This window comes from Hemibagrus wyckioides, linkage group LG24 (assembly GCF_019097595.1).
Source record: "Hemibagrus wyckioides isolate EC202008001 linkage group LG24, SWU_Hwy_1.0, whole genome shotgun sequence".
NCBI lineage: Eukaryota > Metazoa > Chordata > Actinopteri > Siluriformes > Bagridae > Hemibagrus > Hemibagrus wyckioides.
The window spans coordinates 18016295-18032894 of NC_080733.1; the positions used below are offsets into that span (position 1 = coordinate 18016295).

Consider the following 16600-nt stretch of genomic DNA (forward strand, 5'->3'; position numbering starts at 1 on the left):
ACTTTACCACCTTTCAACAATATTTTGGATGAACAGGTTGTTTGGGCTGAGGTCAACCATCAGTGGTGCCAGGAGTGACAGAAAGGCATCACATAGTGGCATCTGATTTTTAAGGCACTTTTACAGGACACTTTAAGGAAAGTAGGTGAGGCCTATTAATTCTGTCCTGCCTGCAAGTGGTAATGTTTCTGGGCCAGAAATTGAAATCAGAATCTAAACTAAATCCTGAAATGAAGAAACTAACGAGGGGATCCACTGTAGGGCAATATTGTGAATAACAGTTTTTCATTTTCCTTTCATTATTACAGCTCTAGAAACCCTCTCACCCAAACACAGCTCATAGTCCAGCAACATATCTGTGGCAGGTAATATGTTGTGTGTGTGTTACTCAATGAAAATAATCTGAAAATGTCGAAATAAAGATGTGATGCGACAGATGGAAAGTCTGCAGAATAAAAATAATGTTGAAATGTATGAAAATGAGCCTCCTTATCCTTAGAGTAACACTAGCAGGTGAGATTTCACCTCATTACTAAGTCTAGGCTCGATTAAGAGTAGGAGGTTTAGGTCCCAGCGCCCTTCCTTCTTGTTGCTACAGTTACCTGCTGCTGCGTTTGGCGCGGGCTCGTGCGTAAAAGGCCTCATAGGATTTGGGTTTCAACTCTAGAGCTCTGGAGGCAAACTCCTCCGCCATGCCAAAGTCCTGCAAGCAACAACAGGGCCGACAGTCATACACAGAGCCATACGCGTGGAGATATGTAGGGCTAGTCACAAGCGTTCACACATACACACACACACACACACACATATACATACACACATACATGGTTTGATATGGACACACTCATTCTGAACATACATATGATAGTCTGACATCATGGACACACTCATTATGAACGTACATGTGCATCAACTTAACCCCAAATATGGAAGATTTCTCACATACACTGATAAGAGACTGAACACACACCTACACCCACACCCACACACTCAATAAAGCAATATTTTTCTCCCCACCAGGGGGTGCTTTTTACACAGTGTCTTTTTTGTGCCCCAACTGTTGCAAATATACCTAGTCTCATGTTATAATCTCTTTAAATCCACCTATATACAGTACATATAACCTCAAAATAAACTTAATCCTTTTCTTTTAAAAAATCATAAATAAAAAAAAGTGGTTGGGATGAAAAGTGATGATGTTGGTCAGATGTTGCCATCATTATTTTGGAATAGACTGAATAAACTCAGCAGCATCACCCCACTAACACCACACTACAGAAAATGCAATCAATGCCTCGATAGGATCCTGCCTCACTTTTGGATTGAAATTCCAATGGCATAGATATTCTATATCCTAGCAATTAGGGGTTGCACTGTACTTTACGCTAAAATGAATTAAAAGTAGAACTAAACAAAAGTTAGATGTGTACTGTACATATGATTGCACGTGTCTCAAGACATTTGATAAAAACTAAAAACCACTAAAGCCAATGGCTACTAACGTTCATTTTGCGGCGGCAACGGGACAGGTTTAGCAGCAGGGAGACTTTAAGCTCACGGAAACTCTTCAGGTCTTCGGTGAAACCCTCACGAGGGAACTTCTTCAGGGCGTACTGATAGCGCTGGGCTGCTTCCTTCACTTTGCCTTTCTGTTAGAGACCATATATAAAAAAAATATTAAAGTATCTGTTAGCATGTAAAGAGTGGAACTTGAATGAAGGAAGAAAGGAAAGAAGGAAGGAAGGAAAGTAGGCAGATGGGTAGGTAAAACAAAAGATATGACTTTTGGGCCAGAGGTTAGAAGGTATGTATTTATATAGGAAAAGAGCAAGGCAAGAAGAAGGGATTGAAGTAAGAAAGAAAGGTATGTAGGCAGGAATAAGGGAAGAAGAGAGGAAAGACAGACGTAGGAAGGCAATCTAGAAAGACGGAAGGGAGGTAGGTTTGCAGGTAGGTTGGTTGGGTAGTTAATTAGGAAGAAGAAATTTGGGTAACATGGTAGAGAGGTAAGATGGTAGATACAGAAAAGATGGAAATATGGGTAGACAGAAGATAAGCAGGTTGTAAGAAAAGAAAGAAGGTAGGAGAGAGAAAGATGGGTATATAGGTAGGTAGCTAGGTAGGAAAGAAAAAGGGGTAGACAAAGACAAAGGATTCTCTTGGGAAGTTAGGTATGTAGGTAAGAATGAATGACAGAAGGGAAGTAGATTGGTTGGTAAGAGAAAGACAGATGGAGTGTTGGTTCTGGTGTAGGAGAAAAGTTGAGTAGGTAGGTAAGGAGGGAGGGAAGGGAGGCCAAGGGAGTTTGAAAGAAAAGAACAAGGGAGGAAGTTTGATTGAAGGGAGGTGGGAACATTTAAGGGTATGTTTAAAGGATATAAGGAAGGAAGCAAGGTAAGAAGGTTGGAAGGTACAGAGCTTGGCAGGATGAAGGGAACAGAGAAAGTTACAAAGGATGGTGAGTGGGTAGGAAAGAAGGACAGATGAAAGGATGATGTAACGTGGTTATGTAGGTAAGAATGAAAGACATAACTGGGGTAGGTTGATAGATGAGTAGGTAGGAAGGTAGAAAGGAAGATGAGAAGTGGAAAGGTGGAATGAGTGGAAGGTAAAAAGGAGGGAATGTGGGTAGATTGAAAGGGAAGAAAGATAAAAAAGAAATGTGGGTAAGCAGGGAAGATGGTAGGTAGTGGGAAATAGAAATAGAGAAGGAAAAAACAAAGGAAGGAAAGAAGGAAGGAGCATTATAGAAAGGTACGCAGGTTGGAATGTAGGAAATAAGATAGGAGAGAAAAAAAGAAGGAAAGTAGAAATGATGGCAGACAGAAAGGTTGGGTACAGAGAAGGGAGGGAAGCTAAGAAAAAAGGTGTGAAGTAGCTAGGAATAAAGAACAAAGGAAAGACAGCTGTGTATAGGAAGGATGGACAGAAGGGAAGTAGGTTGGTATATAGGCAAGATGGAAGGTAGGAAGAAAGAAGCATAAGGGAAGAAAAGAAAGTAGGTAGACAGAATGTAGTTGGGATTCATGGTAGGAATGAGGGTGGATAAAGACAGTAAACAGCGAGGAGGGAAGGTAGAAAGGAGTAAAAGTATACAGAAAAAAAGTGGGAAGGTAGCAATAAATTAACTATGCATACATACATCTTTTATATTTAAAGTTTGGAAACAGACAGACCTTGTAGAATCCATCGCCTTCCTCAATCAGCTTGCTCAGGAGGACAATCATGATGTCTGGCTTGGAGGTGGCCATGGCCCATGTTGCTGGACCTGTGGCAAAAAAGGTAGTGTGTAGAGTGAGACAGCATGCTAACATGCTGGATAAGAACAAGCAGTTCAATCAAGAGCACCTCAAAATGACACAACATCTTTACAACAGCTTTGTCTGGTGAATAAGATCAAATCCATATTGTCAGTGGTTCTCAGTCTTGGTGCTACAGTGCCATGTACTTATTGCAGGTATGAATTAAAGTCAAATGAATGAAAAAATATCAGTCCACACGTCCCATAGAACTGGTCTGAGGAATCCTTCAAGCCAATTTTTTGGATATTTATTGTGTCATATTTTATTTGAGTAGAAGCGAGGAAAAACTAAGGTGTAACTTAGAGATTTCCTTCCACTAACACACCTGACGTTAGTTAGAAATGGCTCAGCAAATAGCTGGAATGTTTTGCCAGGTGCAGTGGCAGAGGTGGGCTTCAAAACCCAGATTGAGAACCACTGAAGCACAGAAACTCCATATAGTAATACGTATACAGTATTCACAAAATTTCAGAAGTCCAGCAACAAAAAAAAGACAATGACTGGTTACACAACCATAATGCACCAGGATGCACAACACATTCTCCTAGCTATCTGGCCAGGGTTCAAGAGGACAGTGAATGGAGGGGGGTGAATCTCAGAATATACATTAATACACAAATCCTGAAGTGCCTCCAGGTTGTCCAAACTCCTGACCCCACCCCTACCTATGCTAAAAAATATGGCCTACTAGTGACTAGCCACATTGGGTAAAATTAGCCATGACCCTAAAGATGAGGTTTTTGTCCACCAACACCTCTACAGCTCTGCACAGTTAACCTCAAGGAATCTAGATTGCATTTGTCACAAGATGATGTCCTACATTTGCATCGCATACTCTCAGTGATTTGTTTAACAGTAGCATGTACCATAGCAGCCAACATTTGCTTCATCACTTACATTAGCTGAATTTGCTGCCTGGTATGCAAATTAATATTCCCCTAATAATTTTCATTATGGACTAGTCAGTGAGATCACAATCTTTATTTTACACATTGGTACTGAGAAGGTCTCTGATATAAAACTAAATGAATACAAGAAAGATTGAGCAGGCCGAGCAGAAAGCACTGTAAACCATGCAACAAATGAGAGTTTGTGAAGAGTAGACATTTCCTGAAGTGTTCGCTGAGTGTGGAGAAACAGTCCATCACCATCATTCATGCATTTCCAGACATGCACTCATGCATAGGTGTCTGCAGGCTAGAAATGACCAATCCCAAGATCCATTTTAGTTGCTTGCCCATCAGATCTCTGCTTGGTAACCTTTGCTGTCTGCCATGACCCTGGTATAGCACCTTCACAGGTTCACCAGCATTTCTCGTGAATGTATTTTGATATGGTCGAACCCTATATCTGGGGGAAAACATTAGCTAATTGAAAGCTGTCTAGTCCCAATTACTGACCAGTAATCCAAGGCCAGTGTTATGTGGATTGTTCTACTAATGTTGCCTTTGACTTAACTCAGAAGCCATGTTGATATGACATCACTTGCTTGTGTCAACCCAGGGTTGAGGAGATTATTCCAACTTTGAAAGCAGAAAGTTTAAAGGGTCCATTTGTATGTTCTTTTTTAGTCAAAAATGAAAAGTTCGGAGCTATAGTCGAACACAACACAAGACTTACATTTTATGCTGCTAACTGGACCAGTTCAAGGTTGGTTTTTGTTTATTTTTCTTCATCTATATGATGAATAAGGAATAAAACATTTAGGGGCATGCTGTTATAGGAAAATAATTGGAGCTGTGTTACCATTACCCTACCAAAATCTTAAAGCAAGTCCCCAAGTGTTTGTGTCCCCCTGTAACTGTCAGAGCTTCTGTTATAGAAAATTAATCAACACCTTCTGACTAATGAGAATCCACAACCTTTCATGATTCCCATAACTGATCACTGAACTCGGTGGCTCCAGGCCCCACTTTTCAGAAGCTTGACCTACATAGCAACAGTAACCAAGTGTGGCTTGGGATCGGCCTGTTATCATGGCAAGCATGATAAGAGCGTACATTAAAAATGATCATCACTTTCCTAAATACTGGACTGATTTGTGATTGATCTATGAGCTTGTACAAAGACAACACATACAAGGAGACCATCAAAGTAGGGTACTGAAGTGGAGTGGATCACAGACATACAATTAAGGGTTGAAAATTGAATATAAGGGAGCACACACAGGTGAGGAAGGGCTTTACCTCTGGCCCTGCTGGGGAGGGTCTGACATCCTGCTTACAGAGAGAGAGAGAGAGAGGGAGGCGAGGGGGAGGTCACACAAGCGACAGGGATACAGGGGGAGTGAGGTGAAGGAGTCACCACAGGGTTAGAGTTCCATGTCGGCCCGGAGAGAGGGATAAGTAAGATACAGGAAAAGTGTGAGACAGAACCAAGTGAGAGGTATGAAAAGGCATGAAATGATAGAATGCACAGCAGGGTTAAAGCAGCAGCAGCAGCAGCATTAGTGGCCTCTCCCAGTACACACTGGTGAAACACAAACATTGTCAGTGCGTTTAGCTGAAATTAAAAACCCGACTTTGGTGAAGTGTAACATTTATATCATGTTTTCAAAAGATTTATTTACTTCACCAGGACTCTTTAATGAGACACCCACATTTTTTTAACTTTGATATTAAATATCAGTATACCAGCAAGCAGTGATTAAGGGACCAAGAACTTTTGGCCCCAACACTTAACAAAAGGATGAGAACAAGAATCTTCAGTACTTGCTTTCAAAGAGATTCCCCTTTTAAACACAAAACGTCAAATGATACTGCCTTCCTGGGGAGAGTAGTCCTTCCAAGTTTCCAGGAGAGACAGAAACATGGTCTGACTTCATCTCCAGCCCAGATTACACTACTGAATAGATCATCTCATAAGAATATTCTGGAATAAATTGGACTTGTCTCAATGATTGCAAATTTCCCCAGGTCCTGTGGTTACAAAACAAGCCCGAATCATCACCCCTCTACCATCGTGCTTGACAGTTGGTGTGAGGTGTTTGTGATGATACACTGCTTGCTTTTTGTCAAACAGTGAGTGGTACATAATGACCAAACATCTCCACTTTGGAGCAGGGTGAGTTGGAGGCCTTGCTCAAGGGCCCAACGGTGGCAGCTTGGCAGTGCTGGGGGACTTGAACCCTGATCTTCTGGTCAATGACCCAGAGCCGTAACTACTTGAGCTAGCACCGCCCCAGGGGTAGAATATTTATGTAATTTTGCCAACCTATATCATGCGCCATATAGCTCAAGTGGTTAAGGCTGATCGGAAGGTCCAAGCCCCTACTGTTGGGCAACTGAGCAAGGCCCTTAACCCTCTCTGTTCCAGGGGCCCTGCATCATAGCTGCCCCTGCGCTTTGACCCCAACTTGTGATATGCAAAGAAAAGGTTTCCACTGTGCTGTAAGGTATGTGTGGCCATAATAAAGGCTTCTTCATATTACTGTTTGGAGAGAAGGCCTAGCCACCCTTTCCTGGAAGCCATGCTTGTTCTGACTGCGTTATCATGAACATACAAATGTTTTCTCTATATTAACTTTAAGACTTGAATAAGACAACTTTAACTTTAAGACAAGTGTATACACTACACACATTTTAAGCTACTTAATATTTAAAAGCAGTCTTGGGGTTCTCCTACCAGTCAATGAGATCTAATGTGGTAACCTATGGTATTAGTGCTGTGGTGTGTTCCCATCAAAACCTCCTCCTGCTTGTCTGCCTTCATTCCTATAGCTCTCTATCTGTCTTTTTTGTCTTTTACACTTGTCTCTCTCTTTCTCTTACCTATCTTGGCACCCTTCTTCAGCAGGGCCACCACCACCGATGTGTTCCTGCAGCCCACGGCTCGGTCCAGAGGCCTCATGCCGCTGTAGTCAACATGCTCGATCATGGCGCCATGCTCCACCAGGAACTGTACCTGCATGTGCACACACACACACATCACAGGTTTTAGCATTTCAGTCCCTTAACTATGCCACAGGAAACCCATATAAGGGCAAGGGAACTATTCTCACCACTTCCGAGTCGCCGTAGAAGGCGGCGAGGTCCAGGGGTGTACGACCGCTCTTGTCGGCATGAGCTGTTGCCGCTCCTCTCTCCACTAACGCACGGACCAATGGGAGGTGGCCTTTTAGACACGCCCAGCTAAGAGCCGTAAGCCCCTCCTTATCCATCAGAGCTAATGACGCACCTGTGGGCGGAGTCACAGAGGTCAGAGATGAGAGACAGGATACAATTTATTTTTGTAAAGCAACTTTTTTACAAAAGGAAAATGCATTAGTGTGTTGGTGGTGTTATTGTGTTGGTGGTGTTAGCATTAGTGTGTTAGTGGTGTTAGCATTAGTGAGAACACACTAGTGTGTTGGTGTGGTGTAAGAACACACACACCCTGCTCCAACAGGAACTCTGCAGTTGCCAGATGACCCTCAGACGCTGCCACCATCAGAGGAGTGCGGCCCTGTTTATCCGCCATGTTCACATCGGCACCATGATTCTGAAGCAGCTCTACAATCTACACACACACACACACACACAGTATAATGATACAGATGGCAGCTAAATTCACCAAAGTGTATATTTAAAGGAGGAACCCTCCTATACCATGGAACTGTGTCTGTGTGTCTGTGTGTACGTGTGTTACCTGCCAGTGACCCTGACGGACGGCGCTGAACAGTGGCACGATGCCACGACGGTTCGGCTGAGACACGGAGGCTCCCTGCTCCAACAGCAACCTACACACATCCAACTTCCCTCTGCCTGCTGCTGCAGTCAGCGCTGAGAGTCAGACAGACAGACATACAGACAGACAGAGACACAGATGGAAAGACAGAGAGAAAACTTGTATAATTCTTTACTTTCAAACAAAACATCACACACACACACACACACACACACACACACACCTGTTTCCCCCCACAGTGTGTCGAAGCTGTTGATGTGAGGGCGCTCCTCATCATCCTCGTCTTTCTCTGGAAGGTCCAGCAGGTACGATGCAATCTACACACATTTGTCCAACAGTGTGAGTGCATGGTCCAAGCTGTGTGTGTGTGTGTGTGTGTGTGTGTGTGTGTGTGTGTGTGTACCTCACTATAACCCATGCTAGCTGCTGCTATAAGGGCCTGCTGTACAGCATGTGTTTTGCTGAATGCCACATCAGAGCTCCAGTCGCACTCCATCAGGAACTTCACCACCTCCAGATGTCCTCTCAGAGCCGCGTGCACCAGAGGACACTGACCATTCCTGTCCACATGGTCCACCTACCACACACACAGTGTTAAAGTCATCTGTAACTCAAAGTCTTCTCTATAAAACACAATACAATACTGAAGAAGTGAAATCAGATTATCCAATCATCTCTCCATCCATCCATCTATCCATCCATCATTTTTTATAATTCCTTTTACCCAACCATTTATCGATCCATCCTTCACATTTCCATCCATCTTTCACAAACTCTCCATCCATCCATCCATCCATAATTCCTTTTATCCAACCATCTATCAATCCATCCTTCACATTTTCATACATCTTTAACAAATCTCTCCATCCATCCATCCATCCATCTTTCCTTTTACCCAACCATCTATCAATCCATCTTTCACATTTTTACAATTCCATCCATCTTTCACAAATCTCTCCAGCCATCCATCCATCCATCCATCCATCCATCTTTCTTTACAATTCCTTTTACCCAACCATCTATCAATCCATCTTTCACATTTTTACAATTCCATCCATCTTTCACAAATCTCTCCAGCCATCCATCCATCCATCCATCCATCTTTCTTTACAATTCCTTTTACCCAACCATCTATCAATCCATCTTTCACATTTTTACAATTCCATCTATCTTTCACAAATCTCTCCATCCATCCATCCATCCACAATTCCTTTTATCCAACCATCCATCAATCCATCCTTCACATTTTCATACATCTTTAACAAATCTCTCCATCCATCCATCCATCCATATTTCTTTACAATTTCTTTTACCCACCCACCTATCAATCCATCTTTCATATTTTCACATTTCCATCCATCTTTCACAAATCTCTCCATCCATCCATCCATCCATCCATCCTTCTAATTCCTTTTACCCAACCATTTATCGATCCATTAGTCACATTTCCATCCATCTTTCACAAGCTCTCTATCCATCACAATTCCTTTTACCCAACCATCTATTCATCCATCCTTTACAAATCCATCCATCTTTCACGTCTCTCCTTTCACATAATTCCTTTTACCCAACTATCGTTCAGTCCATTCTTTACAACTCCACACATCCATCCATACTGCACACATCCTTTTATCCTTCACAAATATACTGATCTATCCATCAAACCTTTCCAAACAGAACCACCCATCCTTCTCTTCATCCTTTAGCAACCCATCCATCCTTCAGCATTACTGAGTATGTTCAGAAAATCAGTCACATGGTTAAAGTAAGAGTGCATTTATTCATTACCTCCATCATCACCATTCCAACCTTGACCACTGACCTTAGCATTTTTGGAGCAGAGGGTGGTGATGATGGTCAAGTGACCGGCGGCAGCTGCGTAGCCCAGTGGTGTGAGGCCACTCTCTGATGCTCCATTAACGTCAGCACCAAACTCCAGCAGCAGCATCACCATCTCCACATAACCCAGGTGTGCATACACACACAGCACTGGAGCGTTGTTCAACACCTCTGTACGGTAGTTCACGTTAGCTCCGCCCAGAATGAGCAGACGAGAGACCTGCATCAGAGACCGAGAGAGAGAGAGAGAGAGAGAGAGAGAGGCACATGAGCAAACTATGATCTGGGGTCAGATTTCAACCAATCATATCTCAGCAATCATGACTAGGCATTGTGTAAGGATTCATACTGCTGTTCTTTATGGGGTGCGATGATGTTGGTGGTGATGATGGTGTGATGGTGATTGTGGAGAGACGGTGTGGGTGATGTTTGAGATGTTGATGGTGGTAATATGGTGATGGTTGAGCTCTTGATGATGATGGTGGTGATATGGTGTTGGTTAAGATGGTGATAGTTAAAATGGTGATGGTGAGATAGTGTTCATTGAGATGGTGATGGTGAGATAGTGTTAATTGAGATGGTGAGATAGTGTTAATTGAGATGGTGATGGTGAGATAGTGTTCATTGAGATGGTGATGGTGAGATAGTGTTAATTGAGATGGTGAGATAGTGTTAATTGAGATGGTGATGGTGAGATAGTGTTCATTGAGATGGTGATGGTGAGATAGTGTTAATTGAGATGGTGTTGATTGAGATGGTGATGGTGAGATGGTGTTGAATGAAATGGTGACAGTGATGGTGTTGATGATGTTTGAGATGGTAAGAGTGGTGAAGGTGGTGAGATGGTAGTGTTAGTGATAATGGTGAGATGGTGGTGGTGGTGAGATGGAGTTGATGATGACCGTTGGTGAAATGGTGTCAGTGCTATTGAGGTGGTGTTGGTGCTGATGAGTGTTAGTGATGGTGTTACCTTGATGTTAGGGGTGTAGAGGTTGCGCAGGGATGCGAGAGCTGCAGAGAGACCCTCTGTACTGTAGGACACCCACAGCCCCTGGAGCACAGACGAGGAAACCCCAACCTTCTTACTCAGACCCTGAAAGGAAAAAAAAACATTCCATCAGATCGCTGTGATTCTGGATGCTACTGTATGTGTTAGCATTGTGCCACTGTAAGCATAAATGTATGTGTGTGTGTGTGTATATATATGTGTGAGTATACCTTGAAGATGTGTGCTTTGAGGATGTGGTGGCCGAGCTCGATGGTTTGCTGACGGTTCAGTTTGCCGTCCTGCCGCGAGAACCAGAAGGCTAGCAGTGTGTGTCCACTCCTACACACAAGAATGTGCATCATTACAATCATTTTTATCATTACTATATCACAATAAAGATGTATATTTCATATGTCATGGCCTTTGACCTCTTACCTGGGGTCACAGAGGAACTTGGTCTTCTCTCCGTCCTCTCTCCAGATGAGCCACTCTCTAAAGGAGGCGTGGACAAACATGCGCGTTCCGTCCCTCCTCTTCATGAGGAAGGGCGCGAGGAGATCGGCACGCTGCTGGAAGTCATCCCAGTGGAGCGCCGAGCCGCGTACGACCCCAGCGTTCACCGCCCCCAGCGCCTGCTCATCTGTCAGTGGGTGCAGGGACGCCACGGCTACATTGAGCAGCGGCAGCACTCGCTCAAATGAAGACTGCGTAGGGAAGCGCATATTCAGCAGCAGCAGGTACACCTCAGCTAGGCTCACTGGCACCACCTGTGCAACAAAAACACACCATTAAACACTTCAATTATAGATCTCTGCTAACTATACTAACATCTCACAAGTATCTTAGACTGTTTTAGGCTTCGCTAACATGCTATCAGTCTTAATGTAGGAGGTGTGGCCTCTTTTTCTATCAGTCTTAATGTAGGAGGTGTGGCCTCTTTTTCTATCAGTCTTAATGAAGGAGGTGTGGCCTCTTTTTCCGTCAGTCTTAATGAAGGAGGAGTTCTGTGCTCTGTGCTGACCTTGTAGCTGGAGCTCTTTAGGACCAGGTAGCCCTTTTCGATCAGGTCGAGCGTGAGCTTCAGGTACAGGTACGAGCCACGGCTCAGGCCTTTCAGGTGAGCACTGAGTTTGGCGAAGGCAGCATTGTCCAGCTTCCCGTTCAGCGCCACGTTGTTTTGGATCTCCTGGCTGGAGTGCAGGCGGTGTAGGATGTAACCCTGCAGGTCCGAGTCGATGGCGTCGCTCTCATCAAGGCGGTCCAGAGAGATCCGGTGGAATGGCAGTGGCCGGGTGATATCCTAACAGAGGGGGGGTGGTTATGTTAGGTTATGTTAACGTCATGCTAGTTTGTCGTAACCATACTCACCCGTAGGTAAGCAGCATTACTGACTTTCTTACATCAATCTATGCTAACATCATGCTAGGCTATACTACCATCATACCAGTTTATGCTAACATGCTAAAACCATCAAAAAAACATTCCAAAATCACCAGTGGAATCTTTCCCCTGTCGCTGTGTCAGGTAGTTTTGTGCTCTGTGTGTGTGTGTGTGTGTGTGTGTGTGTGTATTATAAACACACCTGAAGCGAGGTCCTGACCGTCACCACCAGTTTGAGCCATGGAGGGAAACGCTCGATGGTTTTACACAGGAAGGAGACGATGGTGTCTCCGTAATCCGGTTTGTGGAACTCGGCTTCGTTCAGGCCATCGATCAGGATGATCAGATCTTCGTCGCATGCCACCTTACGCTCTGAAACAGGAACACCACATCACACAACATTTACTCGATCTAGCAACATTAACAAAAGTGAATTAACTGCTTATTTTATCTGGCTTCTCACCAGTCTATGCTAAGCTCACACTAATCTATGCTATCACTTCATTCACACTAATCTATGCTATCTATCACTTCAGTCCATGCAAACTTTATGTGTGAGTGTGTGTGTGTATGTGTATATATATATATATATATATACACCCCATCACACAACATTTACTCGATTCAGCTTAGCAATACACAAGGATATATATATATATATATATGTGTGTGTGTGTGTATATGTGTGTTTGTGTGCATGCATGTTTATATGCGTGTGTGTGTATATGTGTATGTGTGTGTATGTATACATGTGTGAGTGTGCGTGTGTATATGTGTGTATAAGCGTGTGTGTGTGTATGTATACATTTATGTGTGTATATATACACACCCCTGTGCAGCGTGTGCAGTGGTTCGAGCAGGCCGCGTGTGAAGGCTGTGATTGGTTCCTGGACGCAGGAGCGCAGGCAGAGGAGACTCTGGAGGTGCGGCTGGCGCAGGAGCAGCTCTCTGTACGCCTGCAGCTGAGGAGCTCGACACAGCAACGCCGCCATGTTGTGTACGAACTCCGGCACCAGACACGTGTAGGCGTTATCCGCCTGGCAGTAGTGATACGCCACCACCTGAACACATACACACACACACACACACACACACGGTAGCTGATGTTAAATCCTGTCAGTGATGATCACTGTACACTGTGTGATCGCTGCATGCCAAGTGTGAAGGTCATGGGCCACGTGACCTTCACGCTCAGAATCTTTCCTTCCAGATGTGTTTACATGAGCAGGAACATCTGGAGGAATGTGTGTGAGAGCAGGACATGGAGCTGAGCTGACCTGAGAGGAGAGTCTCCTGAGTGCCTCCTCCTGACGTCTCCTCATCTCTGGAGTTCCGGGGCAACTGCTGCTTCCAACCAGCGTCCCATGAGCCGACTGTGGCTGACTGAGGGGCAAGGTGTCTCCGTCTGAGAGAGAAAGAGAGAGAGAGAGAGAGAGAGAGAGAACAATGACAGAATGAAAGACAGAAAAACAGAGACAAAAAGACAGAATATTTGATTGTGTGTGTGTGTGAAAGACAAACAGACAGAGAGACAGACAGACAGACAGACAGGGAAAGAGAGACAGACACACAGACAGAAAGAGAGAGACAGAAAGAGAGAGAGAGACAGGGAAAGAGAGACAGACAGACACACACACACAGATGGAGAGTGACAGAGAAAGAGAGAGAGACAGACAGAGAGAGAGAGAGAGAGAGAGAGAGAGAGAAAGAGACAAACAGAAAGACAGAGAGAGAGACAGAAACAGATAGAGAAAGAGAGAGACAGACAGACGAGCAGACAGACGGGGAGAGAGAGGGGGAGAGAGAGAGAGAGAGAGAGAGAGAAAGGGCAGTGGGAGAAAGAAAGAAAGAAAGAAAGAAAGAAAGAAAGAAAGAAAGAAAGAAAGAAAGAAAGAAAGAAAGAAAGAAAGAAAGAAAAAGAAAAAGACAGGGAAAGAGTCAGAGAGAGAAACAGAGAGAGAGAGAGACAGATGGTGTCTCGGGTGTGTCTTCCTTCTATGTTACAATTATATCCATGTACATTCTCATTCTCTCTCTCTCTCTCTCTCTCTCACACACACACACACACACACACACACACACTCACGTTTGGGCGAGGCGTGCGGGCTCTCTGAGGCGATCTGTCTCATGCGGTTGCCGTGGCAGCTCAGAGCCACCAGGCGAGAGATGATGGCGGTTTTGCCGAACCCCACGTTGCCCACGATGACCACGCCCCGACTGGTGCCTTCGCCGCCGCCACGCAGCTGAGCGTCCACTTCCTGGAACAGCCACTCCCGTCCGGTGAACACGGAGTCTGGCGTCACGCTGGGCACCTCGAACAGCAGCGGCTTCAGGGCGATGTCCGGGGCGCGGTATGGCGCAAACCGCACTGCATGATGGGAAACATGTGGAAGGTAAGACTCATAAAGAGAGAGAGAAAAAAGAGGGAAAGCTGCTAGAACCAACACATTTGTTTTATAACATGTACACACAAGCTTATTGATTATTATTTGTTTGTGTTATTTGTTTATCATCATTTGTTTTGTTTTAGCCTTGGCGTTCTCTGTAATCGTGTCATATTTAGCACTCAAAGGCTGCAGTGTCGTCGCTTCACCACTAGAGGGCAGTTACAGGCAGGATGGCAGCTTTTGGCTTACGCAAGCCTGCGCACTACTGTGAAATGCCACACGTCTGATCTGAGGCTGCTTTCAGAACAAAGGCAGCCTGGAAACAGTGAAAACGAATGAGGGTTGCTATGGTTACAGAGGAAAGCGCGCGACAGGAAAAGGGTTGTATGGAGTCGGGGTGAAAGATTCTCAGATTTACTGAATGGACAGAGATGACTGTCATGTGCACAGCGTCCGTGGGTAGAGACGTGGATGGAGTGTGTAAGAGTGTGTGTGTGTTAGTATGTGAACCCAAGCACTTACATGAGTTAGACTGCCAGGAAGGGATGCTAGTGCAGGCTGTTAGTGCAGGACAGAGAGAGAGAGAGAGAGATAGAGGGAGAGGGTCATTGGTTCATATGGTGGATGACAGGCAAACATCATGAGCAATGAAGGGAAGCGGTGAGTGTGTGAATGGGCTGGAAAGCTACACACACACACCTCTTAGGTCATTCCCTGATCGTCCGGCGCCCGAGTTCTGTCGTGGCATACGCAGGGACGTCCTCAACGGAGCCTGGCGCTGCTCATCCAGATACGCCAAGTCCTCCAGGTGAGCAGAACTTGTAGCTGAAACACACACACAGATGTTTAACAATGTTTGTACATTTAAATAAAATTGAATACAGCACTTGATACAGAATGAATGCTGCATTCTGCTAAAACGCTTCATTCAGTATTTGAGAGAAGAATAAAAGTTACTCCACATGAGAGTCCTGCGCCGCATGCAGAACATCAGCTGCTTCACCTTACAGGCTGGAAGAAAGTCGGATGGACAAAATGTGGCGTATCTTTTATAAATATCTTCCCAAATATGTGTCTAAGTGTGTGTGTGTGTGTGTGTGTGTGTGTGTGTGTGTGTGTTTACTGCAGTACATTTCACATGAGATAGAGCTTGAAGTTGAGTCCAGGTTCATTTTAAAGTCTAAATGTTCCTAGGCTGCTCATCCTGTCAAAGTCAAGTCCAATGCATGTCCAAGTAAAAGTAAAGTCTGTAGTCCCTGTGTCACTACTCAACTCAAGTCCAAGGTCTCTAGACTGCCTCCGAAAATGATTTAAGCCAGGTCCAGTGTCTATATGCTGCTACTCAAATAGAGTCCAAGTTAAGTCCAATGTCTCTCTACAGCTACTCTAAGAGTTGAAGTCCAATGTTCCTGTACAACATGGCAGTACATTTCACATGAGCATGAACTGCACAAGTCCAAGTCAAGTCCAATGTCCCTCTGTAGCTATACAAATAGAGTCCAAGTCAAATCCAATGATCCTTTAAAGCAACTGTAACAGTTTCAAAGTCCAATGTCCCTCTACAGCTACACAAAGAGTCCAAGTCAAGTCCAATGTCCCTCTACAGCTACACAAAGAGTCCAAGTCAAGTCCAATGTCCCTCTACAGCTACACAAAGAGTCCAAGTCAAGTCCAATGTCCCTCTACAGCTACACAGAGTCCAAGTCAAGTCCAATGTCCCTCTACAGCTACACAAAGACTCCAAGTCAAGTCCAATGTCCCTCTACAGCTACACAAAGACTCCAAGTCAAGTCCAATGTCCCTCTACAGCTACACAAAGAGTCCAAGTCAAGTCCAATGTCCCTCTACAGCTACTCAAATAAACTACACTGGGGGCAGGACACAGTGAGGAGATACACTGCTACCACTAACCATTCATAATTAATCACCTCATGAATTCTGGTAGACTGCAACAGCTTACACTGAGGAAAAATATCTGAATATCGTAAAAGTAATTATTTATGTAGACAGTTCACTGACATACAGTCACTATATTCTCC

The 16600-nt window shown here is 44.4% G+C and overlaps 1 protein-coding gene across 8 annotated transcripts in view; it reads right to left on the reverse strand.

The window, feature by feature from the left end:
• The window catches only part of tanc2a (tetratricopeptide repeat, ankyrin repeat and coiled-coil containing 2a), a 134778-nt gene that overhangs the window by 4746 nt on the left and 113432 nt on the right, over positions 1-16600 (reverse strand). For 6 of the 8 annotated variants that reach the window (XM_058377351.1, XM_058377353.1, XM_058377354.1 and 3 more), the window contains 20 exons: positions 15261-15386; positions 15084-15119; positions 14261-14542; positions 13452-13579; positions 13004-13235; positions 12377-12546; positions 11816-12094; positions 11230-11561; positions 11025-11133; positions 10777-10899; positions 9790-10026; positions 8371-8544; positions 8191-8284; positions 7929-8062; positions 7676-7799; positions 7303-7478; positions 7073-7205; positions 3177-3268; positions 1503-1649; positions 603-703 (listed from right to left, as the gene is read on the reverse strand). In XM_058377351.1, the coding sequence (XP_058233334.1) occupies positions 603-703; positions 1503-1649; positions 3177-3268; positions 7073-7205; positions 7303-7478; positions 7676-7799; positions 7929-8062; positions 8191-8284; positions 8371-8544; positions 9790-10026; positions 10777-10899; positions 11025-11133; positions 11230-11561; positions 11816-12094; positions 12377-12546; positions 13004-13235; positions 13452-13579; positions 14261-14542; positions 15084-15119; positions 15261-15386 (3229 nt within the window). The remainder of the gene's footprint in view (positions 1-602; positions 704-1502; positions 1650-3176; positions 3269-7072; positions 7206-7302; positions 7479-7675; positions 7800-7928; positions 8063-8190; positions 8285-8370; positions 8545-9789; positions 10027-10776; positions 10900-11024; positions 11134-11229; positions 11562-11815; positions 12095-12376; positions 12547-13003; positions 13236-13451; positions 13580-14260; positions 14543-15083; positions 15120-15260; positions 15387-16600) is intronic. The other 2 variants (XM_058377352.1, XM_058377350.1) reach the window with 1 other exon arrangement.